This window comes from Camarhynchus parvulus, chromosome 17, assembly GCF_901933205.1.
Source record: "Camarhynchus parvulus chromosome 17, STF_HiC, whole genome shotgun sequence".
NCBI classification, from domain to species: Eukaryota; Metazoa; Chordata; class Aves; order Passeriformes; family Thraupidae; genus Camarhynchus; species Camarhynchus parvulus.
The window spans coordinates 2,009,485-2,031,111 of record NC_044587.1 but is presented as its reverse complement, the minus strand read 5'-3'; the positions used below and the strand labels follow the sequence as shown (position 1 = coordinate 2,031,111).

The 21,627-nt window shown below is 38.7% G+C and overlaps 1 protein-coding gene across 1 annotated transcript; it reads right to left on the bottom strand.

Moving 5' to 3' along the window:
- Positions 1-823: 823 nt before the first annotated feature.
- Positions 824-20,180, bottom strand: C5 (complement C5). Its single transcript, XM_030961410.1, is given in 42 exon segments — positions 824-953; positions 1,210-1,348; positions 1,741-1,824; positions 2,520-2,576; positions 2,579-2,608; positions 2,964-3,050; positions 3,253-3,358; positions 3,455-3,529; positions 3,620-3,722; positions 4,070-4,121; positions 4,731-4,812; positions 5,059-5,121; positions 5,341-5,493; positions 5,878-6,083; positions 6,841-7,012; positions 7,259-7,354; positions 7,809-7,968; positions 8,391-8,466; positions 8,593-8,805; positions 9,025-9,114; positions 9,658-9,718; positions 10,221-10,442; positions 10,671-10,810; positions 11,387-11,463; positions 11,832-11,922; positions 12,435-12,635; positions 12,739-12,804; positions 13,099-13,228; positions 13,619-13,768; positions 13,948-14,157; positions 14,582-14,785; positions 14,977-15,177; positions 15,388-15,503; positions 15,726-15,852; positions 16,493-16,598; positions 16,915-17,005; positions 17,154-17,236; positions 17,850-17,941; positions 18,537-18,607; positions 18,928-19,090; positions 19,676-19,868; positions 20,116-20,180. Coding segments are annotated over 42 exon segments (5,034 nt in total).
- Positions 20,181-21,627: the final 1,447 nt, after the last annotated feature.

Genomic DNA, 21,627 nt, shown 5'->3' with positions numbered 1-21,627 from the left:
TATTCCTAAGAGAGAGGGAAAACAGTAATTTTAAAGTTCTTGGATGTGCTGCTTTTGGGCAACTCCTCAATACAAATAAAAACGTGTGCAACTGTACTTTGTATCAAATTCTCTTCTCAGTTTTACTGGGAACCAAGGTGATTTGTGCCAGGAGCTGTAAGCAGGAAAATTGGCCTTTCATCTGCCACTTTCCTGCAGGCAAGGCAAGATTTTTAACTGTCAAATTCACTCATCAAATGCAAAGTAACATTTGTTTTAATCCACCTAAGTTACAGGAGATGTTGATTCAGTTGACGGTGTCTTAAAACACAAATAATAAAGGCACACATATAATTGAAGAATTTTGTTTGTTTTGTTTTGTTTGGGTTTTTTTTTTTAACAAGAAAGCAGAGCATAAAACCAGCATCAGTTACTGTCAGGAATGGAAATGCAAGAATTCAAAAAAAGAGTACAAAAGGAAAAGCTAAGGAATGGAGTTTCTTTCACAGAGAGCTCACAAAGTGGCTGCACATATTTATGTTCTGATGAGACTTGGGTTTAGGGACAAGACAGTGCTTTTCATGTTTGTTTTTGCAGTCAATCCAACTCTTTTGACTTCAAATGTCTTTGCACCATTCTGCGTTATTCTCTCATCCAAGCTTAAAAATCATATTGGAGCATTACTCTGCTGTAATAACATTGCTATAAAATACATGCCAAGATAATTTTTCATGATAACTACTAATGAGTGTTCAGTCCAAAAGAATTAATAAATAGGTGAGGATTTTTCTTCTTTTCAATGGGGTTTGATCTGGATTTTTAATTTAAAAACTGTCCAAGTAAATTAACAGCCACTGATGAGGAGATCTTCAGCAAAATCCTCCATTGTGTTCAGAAACTCCTGACAGGATGGACAGGCTGTATTTGAAGGCCACCACTCAATCCAAGTGCTGGAGTCCAAAGGATACTGGAATCTAAGAAGACAACAGAAAATGATCATTTGCTGCTAAGATTTGGGAAGGAAAATGTCAAAGAGAAAAAAAAATTACAATATGGAAATGCTGGCTCTGTGTTCATAATCCTGCTTTAAGTGTGCACATGTGACACCACATTGTGTGACTGCTGGTTGAAATACTTTCAAAATTAAATCAGTTCTGTACCTCACCAGAATTATTACATACAAACACTTTAAGATTAAATCTCAGCATATCCTGGTGGTAAATGACTTACTTGAAACTGTAACCAATGGGTATCTTTAGGGCTTCTTTTCCCATGATCAAATACTGCTCTCCTGGGTTCAATTCAACTTCTGTGCAAGTCTTCTTTTTAACAAAGGTTATTTCATTATTTTTTTGAGCAAAAGCCTGCCCTGAAAAAAAAAAACCAACCAAAAAAATCAAGAATTGGACAATTACACAGAAAGAATTTCCAGTAATTCATATATTAAACAGAAAACACTAAAATGTTCTACAGTACTGCACAGCCAGGGGATCTCTTTGCCACTGTTCTGTAATAGGAAAATTTAATTATATAAAACATGTCTCTTGTAAAAGATTTTTCAATTAAATCTGAATGGCAAATAAGCCTTGTGCACATTAAAAAATTTAATATTATAGTAACGTTAAGGAAATATGGGATGCTTAAACTCAGAGGACAAAGGAGTGAACATCAGCTTCAGTTCCACAGGCCCAACAGGTAATACAGTGAGTGCCCAAGAGCATTCCAACTCCTTTCTCCCAGGAGCAGAAACATGGAACTCACCCCTTTTATAGAGATCCAGGAGATTTGCAGAATACTTCACAAAAAAACCCTCCTCACTGCGAGATAAGATATTCACTTTATAAACTGCAGAAAGACACAAAGCAGAACCTGGTTATTCCTTGTTCCTGCTGTGCATCCTGAGTGTCTTAGAGGTGCTCAGAGGGAGAATTTTGGTTTTTCCAACCCTGATTTCTGGGAATGCAATGGTTCCAGGGGCAGAAAGCACTGGGAAGTGCCACCCACACCAGATCTGAGGGCAGCTGTGGGCAGAGCTCACCTTTCTCTACATCACTCTATGCACTGGCAGCCACACTAGATTTCTGAGCACTACAGCTGTAATTTGAACAAGATGCTGTGCAGCAGCAGCAGCCAGAACAAAGAGCCATCTGAGAGCAAGGGGAAAAGGCAATGGGCCCAGAAGGACAAGCCAACCTACAACTAATAGCAACCAAAACTGCCACCACCCTCCATTCCAGCCTAATTAAAGCCTACTCAGGATCATTTGCCTAATCCATCCTCATCATCCTCATCTCCACATACAGAAACAACCAATGGCCTTCAACCTTCGTAAAAACCACTAAATCCTGAAAATCATCAACACCAGATCTGAGGGAAGCTGTGGGCAGAGCTCACCTTTCTCTACATCACTCTATGCCACTGGCAGCCACACTGAATTTCTGAGCACTACAGCTGTAATTTGAACAAGATGCTGTGCAGCAGCAGCAGCCAGAGCAAAGAGCCATCTGAGAGCAGGGAAGAGGCAGTGGGAGCCCCCTTACCATAAGCAGTGTCCCCCTGGCAGGCAGCCTCTCTCCTGCTCTCAGCAGTCACCGAGCCCCCAGTCTCTCCTGGACTTTACCACACTCAGCTGTGAGGAGAAAGGGAAAGGCAGAGGTAAGAGAATGCCAACACATGTCCCCAAAGAAAACATGCACTTCCATCATCCTGCATGGGAAAATTAACTGAGCAACACCATAAGTCCAGGATTGCATGCTGGAACAGTGAATATTTAAAATATACCTCGAACACCAGAGTTAATCCAGTCAGACTTCCATGATCACACTGCACACAGCTTTAAATTTCTTTTTAATGTAAAATTTGGAGGAGAAACAGCTGTGTTCTTATGGGGACTTTTTCCTTGTGTTCAGTGTGGCTTTGTTCAAAGCACTCCACTGCATTTTCCCACAAAGTAAAATGAAAAAACATCTTCAAATAAAGCTTACCTTCCATGCATTTGCATTCATCTCCTTCACACAATCTCACCAGTTTTTCATCTCCATAGGGGTTATAAAGTATGGTGCATCTTTTGTCTAGAAGATCCAGAAAGAAATAAAAAATACATGTAGAAAATCAAAGTCTAAGATGTCAACAGTGAAACTTGGCGAGGCAAAAGTCACCTGAGCTTCAAATAAAATGGAGTAAAAAAATCTGTTAAAGCTGGGAAAATGTAATTCTTTAGGAGGAATACAGAGCTAAAAGGCAAAAAAGAATGTGGTGAGCTAGAACACATACCTGGTGCATGATACTCATACACAGTGAAGGTGGCAGGGTTCAGCATTCCAACCCGGAAAAGCTGACTGATCCTGAAGCCAACACACAGGAACTTGTGAGCTGGCACCTGTTTGAGAGACACATGAATTAAGGAGCTCTAAAAGAGGCCAAATGATTCCAAAGAGTAAAAGCAGTGCTTACAGTCAGGGGAGGGGTAACATACAGAGTCTATCTGCACGAGAACATGCCCATCTTTTATCTCATAATCTGCTATCAGCTGATCAACTCCACTCGCAAGCTGCAGGGCACAGAAAAAGATAAAGAACAGTAAATATTACAGCTCTGTCATCTAAAGCCAGTAAGGGAAGAACCATTCTTGAATACTTGCAGTAGATAAATCCTCTGGATTGGCCTCCACTCCACTGACCAGCCCTATGTCCATCACAGCATGAGCAGAGCCCGAGCGGGGCTCCCTGGCACTGGGCCTGTACCTGAATTAGATTAGAGCCAGTGTTAGTTAATTATAACTGAAATTAAACAGATCTATTTGAATGTGATCCCAGAAAAACCTGAGGAAAACTGTCAACATTTAGGCCCCAGTAAACTATGAAGCAAAACAGTCCAGATAAATCCATTCAGATTTCTGCCAATACCGTGCACGAAGAAGCTTTTAATGCTTATGTTCCAGGAGAACACAAACATAACCAGAACACTCCTCCCCACAGAGATCATGACCTCTGGCTCTGATTCAGTTCACACATGTACGTAACAGTGAGGAAACAGAAAGAAAAGATCAGGAGAGCTGATGGAATTATTAATAAAAGCCTCACTCACTTACTTTGCACAAGCCTCCAGGCGCCCCAGGGGTTCCCCCTCTCTTTTTATGCGACCTGTTTGTGGCAAGTGGAGCCAAAGAATTTCAGAACTCTCCAGAAGCAGTAGCCCAAAACTCTCACAAAGCATTTTCACCGTTGGAAGGTAATTCTTTACATTGTTTTGGTGGCTGTTTTTATAGGAAATCATTATCTAGCCACAAACAAATGACATTTACCTCCTTGGTAATTCAGGTGAAATGACAGCTTTAAGGTTTAATGTAGTTTATTGTGTGTTTATATTGTTTAAACTCAGAATTTGGTTCTGTCCCCTGTTGTAATTGGACTAGAACTCTCAGGACTTTGTAGAACTCACTGTAACCTCTCCCACTCCCCATCCTATGTCTTTCTTCTCATTTCCCCACCTGTAAAAACCCTTCCATAAATGACTAAAAATGAACCTAACAGAAATAAAGGAAATACTAATTCCATTCACAAAAAGGCAGTAATTTCAAACAGGGCTAAAAAAGCTTTTAGCAATTTCTTTTCCAGTTTTGCATTTAGAAAGTGGCAGAATTTATTTATTTCTTAATTAAAAAAAACACTAGTCAAAAACCCAGGATTTTTTCCCCTCCCTCCCTTGCACTGACCTGAGTAGCAACATTTAAAATTATATTAACCATTTACCATCATCTCTCTTAGGAACAATCTTCAGTTCAAAGTTACAGGACTCTTCAGAAGTGCCAATGGTGTTATACACTGTCCTCACCTGCACACACACAAATAAATCAGACAAAACAGAAGCAGCAACAAACAATCCTCAAAACTGGCATAAAACTGTAAAAACTCACACTGGGAAGAACAGAAACAAGTCTGGTTTATTGGTAATATAAAAATACCAGCAAAGCAGAGCCAACAAATTATCAGCATAGAAAAAAATGGGGAGTTCTTGAGCAAAACCACAGCATATTAAGAAAAGAGAAATTCCATTTAAAAAACCTGCTTGCATACTTACATTTACTGTAGCTATGCCAGTGCTGCTGCCAGTGCTTACATACAGATCATCTTGCAAAGGTACCTGAAGAATTGGTGAGGAGAAAGAAGTTGCACATTAATAATAAAGATTAGCAACAATTAGCAACAATGCAGGTCAGTTGATCTGCTTGTCTTGCTTATATTTCAAATACGTAACAGCTTCTGCAGAAATACTAAATTTAAACGAATATTCAAATATATTAAATTTACCAAGATGCTAAGAATTCTGGTTTGCATTTTTAAAGCAATATTATTCACTCACTGTCATAGTTCTTCCCACGAAATTGTCTTCTGTCAGTTTAAACAAGTTTAGGGCTCCACCATTTTTGTAGGACACTTTAACATCCATGTCCAAACGCAGCCGTTTGACAAGAAGGGAATATTCAGTCAGGGCCTCCAGGGCATTAATAGTGTCCTGTCAGAAACCAGTCATAAAGAATTAACTCCAGAGATTCTATTTATAAAATTTCAGTTTATTTTAATGAAGAGAAGTCAGATTTCCCAGAGACCAAGAATATCATGCCAATGGAGCCATTTGATAGTAATCCCATACACAGGAGTCTGATGTTGGCAGTGTGGTCATTTAATTGAATTATCCTCTTCAAATGTTGCTACCATAGAATTATGGAATGGTTTGGGTTGGAAGGGACCTTAAAGCCCCTCTCATTCCAGGGACACCTCCCACCAGACCAGGTTGCTCCAAGCACCATCCAACCTGGCCTGGAATGCCCAGGGATGGAAAAAAAATGTTTCAGATTTTGGTACTTGAAGAATGAGGACAAAACACATAAAAGCACACCTGAGTGGAATAAAATCCTCCCCCATATCTCTGTTCTTCAGAGAGCCATTTGATGATGGGCTTGGCATAGTCTCCATCCCCTCTCAGCAAAGTAGTGAGCAAGGCATAGGCTGTGGTTTCAACCATTTGTGCAGTGACAGAGCTGGGGGTTGGCTGCTCTTGTGCTTTGAAGGCATCTTTCCAAAACCTGTAGATGGGGGGGTCACCTGCAGGAGGAGAAAGAGGGTTCAGGTGCAAGCCCAGCAGCAGCTCTGCTCCACCAGGTGAGGCACTGCCCAGCCAGAGCCAGGGATGGGCAGGAGATCACTCTGCACCTACCAGGGATGGAAACCCAACTCTCCTGCACTAAAACGGATGTTTGCAAAGTGCTGAGTGCAGATGTGGTGCTGATGGGGACAGGGCTGGCCAGGAGCAGTGGGGATGGAGCAGTACCTGTGCCAAAGGCCTCTGCAGGGCAGAATGGATTTAGTACCTGTGCCAAAGGCCTCTCTCTGTAGGGCAGTGGGATGGAGCAGTACCTGTGCCAAAGGCCTCTACAGGGCAGAATGGATTTAGTACCTGTGCCAAAGGCCTCTCTAGGAGTAGTGGGGATGGGGCAGTACCTGTGCCAAAGGCCTCTCTAGGGCAGAATGGATTCAGTACCTGTTCCAAAGGCCTCTCTCCTCAGGGCAGAATGGATTCAGTACCTGTGCCAAAGGCCTCTCTAGGGCAGAATGGATTCAGTACCTGTTCCAAAGGCCTCTCTCCTCAGGGCAGAATGGATTCAGTACCTGTGCCAAAGGCCTCTCTAGGAGCAGTGGGGATGGGGCAGTACCTGTGCCAAAGGCCTCTCTAGGGCAGAATGGATTCAGTACCTGTTCCAAAGGCCTCTCTCCTCAGGGCAGAATGGATCCAGTACCTATGACAAAGGCCTCTCTAGGGCAGAATGGATTCAGTACCTGTGCCAAAGGATGGATTCAGTACCTATGACAAAGGCCTCTCTCTTGAGGGCAGAGAAGGCCGCCCGTGCCGCGCCATGGTTGGGGTCCAGCAGGGCCAGCGCGTAGGCGGTGATGGCCATGGTGAAGGGGCTCTGGGCCTGCTGCACGTTCTGCACCAAATAATCCCCTGCTCTGCTCCTGGCATCGTGGATTTTCTGAAAACATGGACAGCTTACAGCTCACAGCCATCACACTGAGCCTACAGAAACACAGCTTCTCTGTCAGGACTATACAGATATAGCTTATAATATTTTGCTGGCTTTGAAAGACAAAGACTAACAAAGCAAAGAAATCTGTGAAACTGAAAAAAACTCCTGACTTTTTAAAAAAAAAGTTAAAGAAAAGGGAAGAAATTAGAAGCACACAGCACACCAGCTGGCAGAAATAAAAATAATGTTTACCTGAGTAGGACATATTTTCATTGACTTGTCAATTCCAATAATAGAAAATGCTGTGAGATACAAAGATTTTTCTTTAGCTTCTTGAGGTAATGTACCCTACAAAAACCAAATAATAAAAATAATGAAATATAAGTAAAAGTTCATTTAAATAACAGAACTTCTCAGTGTTAAGTTGTGGAAACAAATAGAAATTCCTGTAAAAACTATAGTTTAGTTAAACCTGAAAATACATTGACTCTTTGTAAGGTAATAGCTCATTTGTAAAAAAGAAACCAAAATATATGAAGTTATTCACAAGCCAGGACTATAAGATTATGAAATGAATCTAAACATTCCTTTTCTGAATATTAAGAAATGGCAAGCAGCTACTTTTTGTGAGAAAACAGAAAGGTCTGCAAGACTGTGCTGGGCTTTAAATGAATTTAGAATAAAGAGAAAAGTTGTCTTGAATCAGTGTTTTGATGAAACACAACCTAAAATATGAAACACTTTATCTCCTGGTGCCTTCAGCTTTTACTGCCTAAGCACAGAAAAGGTTTGGGTTTCATACCTGCAGTTTCACTGGTTGGTAGTTTGAAAATTCATTGAATGACCCATCTAACATCTGACAGTTGTCAATCAGCCACAGAAGGGAATCACAAACAGACATTTTATCAAGATTAATGTATTGATTCACTTGTCCAAGGATTCTTAAAGCAAAAGCTGTCAGCCTGCCAAGAGAAGCAAAGAGATGCTGCTTGTTTAGATTGGCAGGTACTGCAAAGGGCACACACAAATTTACTTCAAAGGGATAATGAAGGTTAATTTTAAATTTAACTTAACAAATGGGCAGTAACTACTGAAATAATTTTAAACCAGGATCAATTCCCATGTATTGGAATATAAAACAGGAAATTGCATCACACTGCAACACCCATGTTTCAGGGTATGAACTCATTCCATCCCAAAGCTATCTTGGTTGTTGTGGTGTGAATTATGGACTCAAAGAAAAGGTTTGGCAAGTGAAACCAAGGAATCAAAAGGTATTATTCAGAGTTGTAAGCACTGCTTAAATCTACCATCACACTCTTGTCTGGTGCTTACTGAAAATATGAAATAAGGCTTTTTCCAGCCCAAATCCCTTTCAGCTCACCATGTGCTAGCTTGCCCATTCTTCCACATGCTGTAGGAGCAGTCAGCATTCCTGAAGGACGAGATGCTCACAATTCCTGAGGGATACATCAGGCACAAGGAAAGTTATGAGAATCACATTTGCTCCCTCAGATGCATCACCCTTCTCACTCAGCAAAGGACCTCTACAACCCTGAAGCAAGAGAAGCAGCAGATTTTTCTACCTTCTTTCATCTTCCTCCTCATCTGAGTCCTGGCGCTCAGGGTCTCAGGGCCCAGTAGATGCCAGTTGTCCGACTCTTCCAGGTAGCGGAACACGTAGAACACGGGGGCAATGCTCATCAGCTCAGCCTCTGCACTGCCCCTGGGCAGGCTGCTCAGCACCTGCAGGCCCCTGGGGCTCAGCACTGTGCCAATCACTTCACCCAGAAGATGTCCTGTGCAAGGAAAAGCCCCAAAACTGATTGAAGCAACAGGTCCTGAAAGCGAATCTAAGGGCAGAATCTGTGAGCAACCATTCTTTGGGAAGTGTTTGAATTTCTACACTAAAGGGGACTTGCAAAGCCTTGTCTCCAAAGAAAAAGAATAAATCAGATTAATTGAGTACAAAATAGGAGGAAAGGTACATATGCAGTGCACTAAAAGTTTCTATTTACCTTTTACGCTGACACTTCTGTCAATTTGTGTTTTAGGGACCAGATTTAGTGGGACTTTGTATCGAAATTCTTGTCGTCTCTTGATTAAACCTGAAATTGAAGATATATATATATATATATATATATAGATATATATATATATATATATAATACTGCACAATCTAAATCAACAGATGATTCAGCTGTAATTGACAGATTGAAGGTTACAACTGAGAATTCAGCAACCAAAATACCAAAACTTGAAAACCAGAAATATTCCCAACTGCACAGGCAAACAACATCAAGCTTTGAAAAGGAACAGGGGAAAACTCTTTATCTTTCTTTTGTTACCAAAAAAAATCTGATCTGGACCTAAACTTTGTGGTTTCTTTGGTTAAATGAGAACATATTATATTCCCATTAATAAAGCTGAGGAAAGCTTACAATCATATCACACTAAAAGATATATCTAAAGATTCCTTTAAGAAATTAATCCAAGTTCCCTTAAGCCAAAGCAGGAAATCCTTGGGAAAGGATATATTTACAATATCTCAGGAAGGAGAAACTCCAAGTTTTTCACATTATGAAAAACTTGATTATCAAGAATCAAGACCAGGAAAAAATAACACAAAGACAATTCATCAATTTTCTTACCATAAACACCCTGTGGATCCAAAGTGAAACCTGCATGGTGTTCTTTCTTAACGCCTTCTGGCTGGGATCATCATGAGAAAAGAGGTAGAAAATGGAAACATTTTTGTTTAATCAAATATATCAGCTGAAACAACAGGTTAAACCCACAGTATTTTTGCCTTCTTTTTCTGTAGTTTGACCTAACTGTTGTACACATGAATTTTGGTGTTCTAGCTCACACAATTCTTAAGAAAATTTAACAAAAGATTAAAGTTAATCCTTAGGAAAGGAAAAGATCGCGTTTCAGTGAAAATCCAAACCAAACAACTACGAATCAAGTATTCTCCCTTGCTTACAAAGTCTAATCTATTTTTTTTTATACATGTAATCTTTCAGTTCTTATAATCAAGGTTTAAAACTGAGTGTGCTCAAATACTCAGCCATTCCTTTTTCCACTGCACACGCCTCAGTGAATTCAAGAACATTGTGTGATATTAAAATAAAGCAAAAATTCTATATTGACTCAATTGAACCCTAATTGAAATTCAAAAATGCTTAAAAAACATGGAGATTTTTTCCCTTACCACGACACGTAAAGTTTTAACTACAATTTCACTGTTCCTGGGGGTCAGCAATGTGAAGTTGACAGTGTGAAGACCCAATTCCAGTGGGAGGATCCGGAATGTGACTGCTGCGGAAGAGCCAGCATCCAGATTCTTCAATTTACAGCTCTGCATCCTCGACCCTGCACTTGCAGAATCTCCAAAGGTACAGACTCCATTTCCAGCTGCTATTTGAACACAGTACTGAAAGGTGGAGAGATTTTAATGTTTCATTTCCATGGCAGGTATGACACCAGAGAAATACCAAATCCTGTACTGAGCATTCTGTTACTGTAATGCTACTTCTCTGTTTCTGCCTGAAGGACTGAAGAAATCTCATCCAAGGATCTGTTTATCTTGAATACTCCCAGGAAAAATGCTTTTTTAGTTTATTATTTCAATCCTTCTGCAGGACTCGTTAACACAAATTACCTTAATTGCAGAGGCTTTATGGTTATAAACAGATCCTTTTAACTCGATTTGCTCCCCTCGTACCACGGAATAAGGAACATAAATGCTCAGGAAAATATCCTTCACAACTTGGATTTCCAAAGGTGCAGCAACACAAATACCTGAGAGAATTAAAAACATGAAAGCACAGTGTCTCATCCACCCTTCTGATAAACAAGTATGAAAAGGTCTTGACATACTTTAGTGATGATTTGTGATTTTTCAGTGTGTACTTTGAACAGTCCAAGCTTTTTAAAAGTTCCCAGGTTTTTGCTTCCTCATCCAAGCTGCTCTCACCCCTCCTCACACCCCAGCTGACCTGAACCTCGTCCAGGTTCTTCGGGTTTCTTCTTCCCAAAGAAATTCTCTGCTTGGATTGCCAAATCTCTTGGAAAATCTCAAATACCTGAGCTCCAGGTAGCAAGACAATGTAAAGTTTTCCAGGGAAGAGTTACTCAATATTTTTTCTTCTTCTTACTCTTTATGAGCCACTGTCACACACAAGACAGGCTTTGTTTTCCCAGCCCCTGACACTGACATGACATGAAGTGATTACTTTCCCTAAAACACATATTTTTGTTTTCTTTCCCTATCAACCAGAAAATGAACATTTTAGAACATGAGTATCAAACTCATTGATAGGGTCTACAAATCTTCCTGATTCTTTAGCTCCAAACTAGCTGGGTTGCAGGACTTACCTTTATTTGAAATGCCAACACCTTGTACTTCCCAGGTGGTCAGTGAATCAGGCAAGGTGATAGACAGAGTCTTGGACCTGTGTTAAAAGTGTTTTTACATTTATCCATTACCAATCACCATCTGTTAACAGCACAGCTCATCACCAGCAACACCACAGGAGAGACTCAGGGAAGCTCTGAGCCAGAACACAGGAATTCTGGATTTTGGGTTGAATAAACTTGGTTTAACTGATTTCACAGAAGCTGGTACTTAGCAAGGTCCAAAGTGAAAGGAAAAGTGGCTCAACAATCTGGGCACCACACAGCACATGGAAAGGAACATGGCAGGAATAGTTTGTTTGGATAAGACTCCATTTCAGCATACATCTCAGGTACAACTAAGTTACCCAATTTACCTCAGTTTCACCACTTCCTTTCTATAAAGTTGATTTGAGAAAAGCAGTACCTTGAAGAAACTTGGTGAACTTCCCATAACCAGCTTTCAGGGAAGTAGCTACGAACTTGTGCCTCATTCAGTTCCAAGAGAGCCTCAAAATCTGAAGAACATAAATAAATCAACTAAAAAAACCCTGATACAAGAAAAAAGGTATCTAAATACCCTCAGTCAAAAATCTGTGTTCATCCCACCTCATATATTTGCACATGTGAATACCTGTCCAATATCCTGACAGATCACCTTGTTAACAAGCAATTAGAGGGAGATAATGGAAGACAAGGAATTTAACTCTCCCACAGATCTTTCCTGAGGTGTTTCCCACTGGTTGTCTGGGGCCTGGGCAAAGGATTCAAATTTGGCATTCAAAGTTACTCTCAATAGTCTCTGATTGCTATTCTGCTTGTTCTAAATGTGGGTGAACAGAACAGATAGCTGACTACAATAAAGAACTGCTCTCCTGCCCTCCTCAGGGATATTTAACTAAAACTTGGGGACCGTGGTCAAATTCTGTCTGGAACAACCCTGCCAGGTACCAGGGAGGGGTAAATAGATTCCATCACCTCTCCATCCCCTGTTCTGCTGGAGCAGGACACCCAGAGCTCTCATACTCACGCATTCTGGCCAATATCAGGAGCTTGTTTGGCTCTTCCAGCCGCAGCTTGTTGGCAAATTCACAGCAATCTGTGAATGCAGAAATGCACTTCTGGCTCCTCTGAATCCTCTGAGCTCTCTCCCTGCAGGTATCAGAGACTGGATAAGTTTTTACTCCAGCCCTGCAGCACATCTGGGCTTCCCGGTCTCGGTATTTGGCCACTGAAATAAAAATAAAACAATTAGCTTCCTTGAGATGAAGTTTCTATTTCCAAATGGATGTGATTTTTTACAATAATGATATACATAGAAATATTTGTAACACCTTCTTTGAGTATCTTTTCCCTGAAGTCAGATCGTTTGGTTCTTAACACTTCATTGCAAGGTTCACCTGTCCAGAAAAATAAAAAAGTACACACAACATGACCTTTTCTTGTAGTAGAATTGTCCTCTTAAAAAAAACTCCACAAGATCACATTCCAAATGCATGAAACTTTTTTATGTTTGATGTTTGAATTACATAGAGGTATTTTAATTTTAATTACAGTAACTGTTCCACAAGATGTTTTCCCTCCTCAAAAAGCATCAGTATATGCACCCCTATGAGTTCCAAGATAATAACTGAGAATGCCAATGGAACATTTCAGAAAATGCACAGTTCCATGCCTGGACCACAGGGCTGTACCTGCTTCCTCTGAGTCATCAGCATTTGCATTAGTGAGGAAGGTGAGCCCGGCCATCCTGAACACAGCAACGTTGTTCTGTCCTCCCCCAGCCCCACAGCCAAGGTCACTCTTCTCCAGCTGCAGCATGATCTGAGGAGAAACACACGTGCCATGCTACCAGGATGTCTTCAGAACACAGCCTGGAAAGGCTCTTTGTGAAACAAAGGAGATCATACTCTCCATGGCTCCTTCAGCAAGGAGCTCTCCACTGCAACCTATTTTTGGCCAGGTCTGTGGAGCTCTGATGAGAGAGTTCAGATCTGCCTTTAAAATCACAGTTTATGTCTACTGGAATTCAAAAGATTGTAAACTGGTTCTTTTAATAATTTTGAACTGTAGATTTAAACAAACAACTTTCACTCAGCCTTGAACTGCTCTGCTGCCCATTTTCAGGCTGGCTGAGTGCATGACACGTATCAGTTATTGCATGTGAAATGAAACAAAGAGCAACTGGATTTTCTTTTTTGGCTGCTAGCTCACCTTTTCCATTGCCCTCTTCCTTCTTCCTGTGACTCCATATATTGCCTTGTCAATAGATGACAAAGCAACAAAGGTATTGGGCTGGGTGTTTATGGTGAGTGATACAACATCTGCTGGTTTCAGTGTCTCTTTGCTTGACTGCAGCTTAATCTATAAATTGAAAAAAAGATTGGTAATTCTGAAAGCACATTGTTCTGAAATCAATCCAGCTAATGGCAAACACTTACTATAATCATTTTAGTGTTAAAGAACTTGTGTAAGTCCAAGATAAAATCTGACCATAAAATGAATGCACACCCACAAATTTGAGTGTCTACATTGCTACTCACATCAAGGCTATTCCCACATTTCTGTTCCACATTCAGCCAAACTGAATCAGCCACTAACTCTGCAGCTCCTTCTCCCGTGACTATGTAGTAAACAATGAGACGTGCTGAAGGAACCATCTCTTGGGTTATCCGTAAAGTTAGATGGTCATATTGCAAATCCTTAATTCTCTCCTGAGTTCCAAAGCTCACTGTCTTCCCTTTTGCTGTGATCTATAGTTTAAAAAAATGATGGAGAATAAAAAAGTCAAATTTTATATTCAGTCTATTTTTCACATGTAATAATTATTTGAATTTATATCTTCCACTAAAAAGAAGTGCTGTCACTGCACTTCTTGTCCTTCGTCTACATTTCACATTCTGAAATAGCCCTTGAAACCAACATACTTGTCCTCAATCCCAGTCAATGCCAGATAAGAATTTTTTTAAAGAATAGACCATATAAATATAAAATTTAAGCATGAGACTGTTATTTTTTTTTCCTATAAAGCTGACAGATTGTATCTTGAAGGAAGCAGTTGCCTGAGCTGCACATATTCTATGCTGAGGATAGTTCTTGATTGCTGAGGTTTTTCATCCATGACCATCCGTATTAAATTACAATTCAATATTTTATGCAGAAACATCTGTTACTCACCAAATAGCTGTAGTGATGTATTTTATCAATGTAGTGACTTTGTGGATATACATTAATATTTATTACATCCCCCACTTCCAAGGTTTTGTGGTTTGAAGCCCAGTCAATATGGAGATAACTCTGACTCAGGGATGAATAAGCTCTTGCTTCATAACTTTTACTTGCTTGGTTTTCATCTGAAAGATGTGGATCTGCAGTTTTTACCTGGAAAGATAATGAAATTTCTGAATAGTCTGAGTACAGAATGATACCTAAGCAAACAAGCAATAATACTAAAATCATGCTGCAATATGTTGTTCAGAGGGATTAATGAAAGAGAAGCCATCTCAAGACCTTACCCTCAAAGAAATAATTGCACCCTTGAAGACATAATTTAATGGAACAATTTAACTCACTTGAAACTCCAACATTCTGCTGTTTGGTGGGATATTAACAACAAACAAAGCAGTTCCATCACTGGTGCTTGTTTTTCTTCTCCCAGATTCTGAACCCTCTGATATCAACTGAGTCTCAACCATTTGATCATTTAAGGATTTGGCAGTGACAGTTACAGGGACATTCCCAACAAAGTCATCCATGGGGTCTTTCACCTGCACCTGTTCATCAAGACAAAGAAATGGTGACAATTTTCAAGAAGAGTCTTCCAAACTGCTCAGCTGCTTCTACAACAGGGAGTCAAAAAATGTACAAGCCAACAGAAGTGAAAGTGTTTTTATCAGCCATAGAGTGACACAGAGAGAAAATGACAAAGTTTGTGCATGATGGGGTTTATGCTTAATGTGCACCCCCTGCTCCTGGGAACTGACCTTGATGAAGAAGGGAAGTCCAGGCTTCACAAAGAGAGGAGTGGCAATCAAACTCAACTTGTAAGGAGAGACAGCAAACCTGACTCCAGTGAACTCCACCTCTCCACTGAGGCCACCTGACAAAACACAGCACCCATGGAACAAATAGCTGAAAATAAGTTTAATCCCTAACCATTGCTACAGTGAGAATGGGCTGCTCTTCCTTACAAGCTTTTGGAAGAAGAACTGAGTATTAAAGAAAGTCTGATATTATGAAAGTCAGCCTTGCCATTTTCTTTTCTAGTTCTGTTCACATTTGCAGAAGTGTTTAGAAAAATTTCAATTAAAGAGCAACTTACCGCTAGACTCCAACACTGATGCCACAATATATAAATATGAGCCATCCAGTGCTTCCAGACTGTCAAAGCCTATAGAACTTGCTGCTCTCTTACTGTTAAAATTGATCTTAGCAACCCCATTTTCAATCTGGAAATGAAATAGAAATTATCACTCCATAGTCAATCATTTAGAAATAATACAAAGACCATATGTAGATTCAGTGTGTTTATGTTCATTGTCTATTTTCAGAGGAAATCAAAGGGTGGAGATGTTTAAATAAAGAATTCTTTATTCCCCAAAATTATTTTAAATTGATCAACCAATGGCACATATTGCAAAGTTTGTGTGCAGGCTCAGCAAGAGGTGGGGATAACACAGAGACATCTTCACTAAATGAGGGAATGGGACAATTAATGTAGAACAGACTCCTCAGAATTAATCAGTATCATTTTGATCTGCTTGTCTCCATTTGATTTCAGTTATTCTGTAATAGATAGAATTGAAGTTATTTCATATAAATTTTAATCACACAGTTTGGCCAGGAGAATAACTACAGCAGATTGAAATGCCATTGTCTCAGATGCTGCCTCTGAATTTCATTTCCAAGTGCCTTTCTCTGCCCCTGATGACAGCCTTACACAGGAAAAGTCCACACTGGGGAGCTGTGGATGCAAATTACAACTTGAGGCCCATTCTCACCAAATTTAATGGAAAAACTTCAGTGGGATTGGATCAGTCCTGAGTTATGCATGTGAATTCTAAACAAATTTGATTTGCTTCTTCTTACCCTCGTTACATGCATTGCCTGAGGCATCATTCTTTTCTCACTTTCTTCAATTATTCCATAACGAAGAAAAACGTCAGCACTGGGAAGCTTTTTGTTGGAAAAATAGCTGAGAATAAAACAATATAAATGCTTTTAAGATTACTTTAATGGCTGCAACATAGCATTTGTTTTTGAAGAAGAGTAATTGCCTAGGCAAGAGATGGAAAACAAATGTCTGTATTTTAAACACTTCTGCTGAAAAATAATCACTTTGAGAGAATTTTAAGAAGGGTCTCTTACATTTATTACAGAGCAGAAATTATTTTGATGAAAGAGCTTCTTGAGGAAAGCAAAGGGGAAAAGTCTGGACTCAGGAGAATCATTCCTCAGGTAAAAGAAAAGGAGACACAAAATATTCAGGATTCCAAGGCAAATTTCCTCACCTGGCTTTCACAACAATCCCAAAGTTCTCAAATTTATCAGAACTAATGAAGTTACTCTCTGGCTCGATGGTGATGGAAAAGCTTGGCATTGCTGCAAATTGAGTGGAAAAAAGGTCACTTGGGGGTGTTTTACCCATGAAGCCACAGGTGCTCAGCCACTGAAGAATCATGACCATTTCAAGGGGTTTGAGTTCCTGAAAACACTAAAAATGCAGGTTCACAGCATGGGCACACCTTACCATATTCCTTAACTTCAAATTTTGCCACAGCTGAGGTCACAAAATCCTTCTTGTACTTGGCTTTAATCTTCCAAATTCCATATCTATGAAATATCAACAATCAAACAGGTTCTAAGATGAAAATTAATGATAATAATGGTGATAATTTCTATGAGAGGAAAATTCTGCACCAGACTTTTGGAGGTGTTCAAGGCCTGCTTTGAGCAGATTCTCTTTGACACATCACTAATTATTTGACACTTACTTTAAAGCACTGAAATCAGTTATAAACCAGTTTCTCAAGCCCCTGCTATCATCCTTCTGCCAGCTCAGCAATGCTTCAGCACCCTCTCAAGACTAAAAGGAGAACTGAACAGATTTTTTTTTAAATACTGCTGTTCCTGGAAAACTGCTGGTGATTTGTATGAAACACATATGAAATATGAAATCCCCACGTCTTTGTCACTGTTTATGTCTCTACAGTAGAAAGCTTTAATTGTCATTGATGTTCTTTTTTAATTGAGCATGAAAAACCTGCCACCCTCTGTTGTTTAAGGAGAATACTTTGCCATAAGGTCCCTGTTTATATCATGATTCTACCCTACGTGAAATGTTAGAAATCTCCAAGTTTCAAGTCATGCTCTCCATGCAAAACCACTCTATGACAGCCACTATAAAAAGGCATTATAATGTTAATAATTCACAAAAAAAATCTACTTAGGATTATGAGGGATCTTGAAGTCAGGAAAAGAAACTATTCCAGTGAAATCTTTTTCTTCCAGAATATCCACTTCTACTCCTTCAGGATCCTTGAAATGATAAGAGGACAGAGTGAGCAGTTACAGATTGTTCTTATCAAAAGGGGAATCTTCATCCTTCAGAGGGGATTTCAGAGGCAGCCTGGCCATAACATATTTTTCTTAAGAGCTTCAAAGCATAAAAACACAAATATTAATAGAAAAAAATCAGGCGAAATGCTGATAAAATACTTTAGTTCCACTAAGTAAAAGCTATGCTTAAAATAGCTAAAAAATTACAGTAATAACAAGCCAATTCTTAAAGGCTAAAAAATATGGTAGATAATGACTATTTTTATGTCTTAAATGAAACAAACAGTATAAACCCCATATATTATTAAAGTTCCCTCAAAAATAATTTTCCCAGATATTAAAGATAAATTTTTTTTTCTATTCTGGAACAACTTCAGATCTGGGATTTAAAAACCTCTATCCAACCTAGAAAAATCAATTTTAAATCTTTTAAAAGATCTCTGGCTACCTGCAAAAACATCTAAGAGTTTTATTAAACATTGACTGCAATAATGATTTCCCATCTACCTACCTACCTACCTTTATTTGTTATTAGAGCTACAAAATATTAATATTAAATTCAATTACAACTCACCACAAAAGTCAGGACAGTCTCCCTGTAAGCTGGCTGCAGTTCTTCATCCAGAGAGTAAACTCTGACTTTCACTGTAAGAATTACAGCAATAAATCTCAAAATCAAAACAACCAAACAATTTACTGATCTTTTTAACAAACTCCCAGGAATATCTTTCACTCTTTGTGCCACAAATTACTAATTTAGGGTGAGGACTGCAGGGAGAAGTGATTAACTTTTCCAGTATGATCAAATAATTCAAAGTATTGTTCTGCTGATAAAAAAATTTAATATCAGCTGATGAAAATGCAACACAACCAAGAGCTTAAAGAACAATTAAATCCTAATTCCTTGACAGAGTCAGCAGACTTTTAAAATTAAATACCGGCCAGGAGAAATAAGCATCATTTACCTGACTGATCAGGAGTATAAACGGGTTTATCTGTATGAATAAAAAGAAACCCATTCTCATAGGAAACAGGAATTTTTTTAAATCTTGTAAAATGTGGAGAAACAGCTTCCAAATACAAATACTTGTCTGAAGTATCTGTTCTTGGTAAATCTGCTGGTTGTACCTGGGGGAGATGAAATAAAGGTTTTTGAAGATTATTAAAGTATTTTTCATGTATTTTTTCCTACAATATTTTTTTGATGCAAAAAGTATCTGAAAAGCAATTACTGTGGTTTAATATCATTACAAAATATCAACACTCACACGGATTTATTCTTCCTTACATGGTAGAGAATGGTTTGGAGTATTAAGCTAAGAATATTCGGAAATTTTGCATTTTATTTATGCCCAGAACTAAACCAGCAAAGTTGAAAGCCCAGTAATGAGGTCACAATTGTAGAAATTATCAGATTTCCTTTTATGCACATGATGAATCCTGGCCACAACAAAGCTGCTGCTGTGATTGGTACTTTGATTTGATTCTCTCTATTTTTAAAGTTATGCAATGTTTCTAAACCAGTTTGATTCTATGTTTAACTTCAGTGTTGTTACACTGATTTTATTCAGCGTAATTTCAATTTCAGACCAAAAATCGGGGCATTAGCCCTTCCTCCCCAGTTTAAACAACTAAAAACTTCCGTAAAGTTCATCTTTTTTTAAGCCTAAATGTGATAATTAAAAGAGTGCAAGAAAGGTCTGAATTCCTTACTGTTAAAGTTACAGCATCTTGGAATTGGTTGGCTGGGGTTAAGAAGATCGGAGCAGACGAATACACAACCAGCTTATCTGGGAAGCTTTTCAGGGCAACACTGACTGGAAATTCCTCCTGGTAACCAAAAGCTTGAACTACAATTTTCTCAGAGGCCCCAGCTCGGATGATCTTTGGCGCTGTAAGGACATATCTGTACAGAGAATATAAAACAGTAACAGATTTCTTTCTAATTTTTCAGATTTCTTACTTCCCTTTCAGAATTCAGTCACATGCAGAGCGTTAAAGCAAACAGGATAATCAGGTTATTATAAGGCACTAATTAAAATCCTATTTTGCCCTTTGTATTGGCTCTACTTAAATTCTGGATTTATTTACCCAAAAGAGAGGACAACAACCAAGTAACGTTTCCAGTAAATTCCGTATTTGCTTTTACTTACGTTTTCTCTTGGCTAAAAGTCGTTCCAGAAAATAGCAAAACAATAAAATATATTAAAATAGCCATTGTGTCTGGGACAAGAGCAAACCATAGATGTTAATGAGGGTGGGTTAAACAGCCTCTGCTGTGGCTGAGCAGAAATGCCAACACATTTCACCCACAGTTAATAATTAATGGCAGATCATTCTTTACTAAATCATCATTGCCACTTCCTGAGGAAGCCAGAGCTGCTAAACTTGGCTATTTTTTAATTTAGAATTTCAATTTTTAATATGTTCACAGCAATCCTGTGTCAGTCCTCACTTTCCTTATGACAAACTGCATAATAAAATAATTTTCAGAGGTAGAAAAAGCCCCAACAAACAAAAAGACGGATTCAGTTTGTCCTTAGTAAAATTTTTTTTATAATTAAAGTGAGTTTAAATTTGTGTCTGAAGTAACAAAAGCATTTGAGTTATATCAAACAAGGTGTGGATCTGTTTGGACCAGCATTATTGTTTTTGTTGTTTTGAAATAACTTTTCCCTTGCAAATTTCTTTTAGCCATTTGTATTCTAGATTATGCCAACTTTCTGACAATTCCATTACAATTAAAACCAGCAATACAGAAATATTAGGGCACAATATATCAACATGCACCATTTTAAACAGCATTTTGCAAAAAAAAAAAAACAAAAAAAGAATAAATTTGCAAAAAATCCCCCACAACCATTGATGACAAAACTTTTGCAGGCCTGGCATTTGGGATAGCACCTCGAAAAATGGGTTTATGTAAAGTTAAATAAAGTTGTGCAAGAATGCTGAAGTTTAAACAAATATCGTGGTCAACCTTTACGGGAAAAGCGTTTACAAAACTGTTTCTGATCAATATAAATTGAAATTACAGTAAGGTCAGCTTCTCACCAAATGTAAGGAACTAGAAGAGAAGCAATAATTGAATAAAAGCTTATAACATGTAGGATGTCTAACGTTATTGAAATGAGCGGCCAACATATGTATTATTAAATAGCAATAGGATGGTGTGTAAATGAAAAGTCAGATAGTGAAGGACAGTGGGAAATGCTTTAGAAGTCTAACAGTAATCTGAAATAGTGTTTTAAAAATCTGATTCTGCTTCTTCTCTACATTTTTCAGACACACAACCTGCTGGTTTTTCAGCCTTGCATTTCACACTTACATAGATGCTGAATTAACACAATCCCAAGTGTTAAAAGGAGATTTATTTACACGCCTCTGTGAAAATAACTGTGATTTAGACCGGACACGCAGAGTTTATAACTGTAAATAAACTGTGTATTTCCAAAAAAGTCCATTTATATGTAATCTTGTAGTCAGATGCTAACTTGACACACACATAGCGTACAGATAAGGGTAACACACCTATCAGCAGAGCAGGTTTTATTGTTTATACAGCGGCTCGAGTTTGAAATAAACCAAAACCCCTCAAAGTTGTATTGTTTATACAATGATTTGCGTTTATTGTTTATACATTGTACAGTGATTTGAGCTTTATT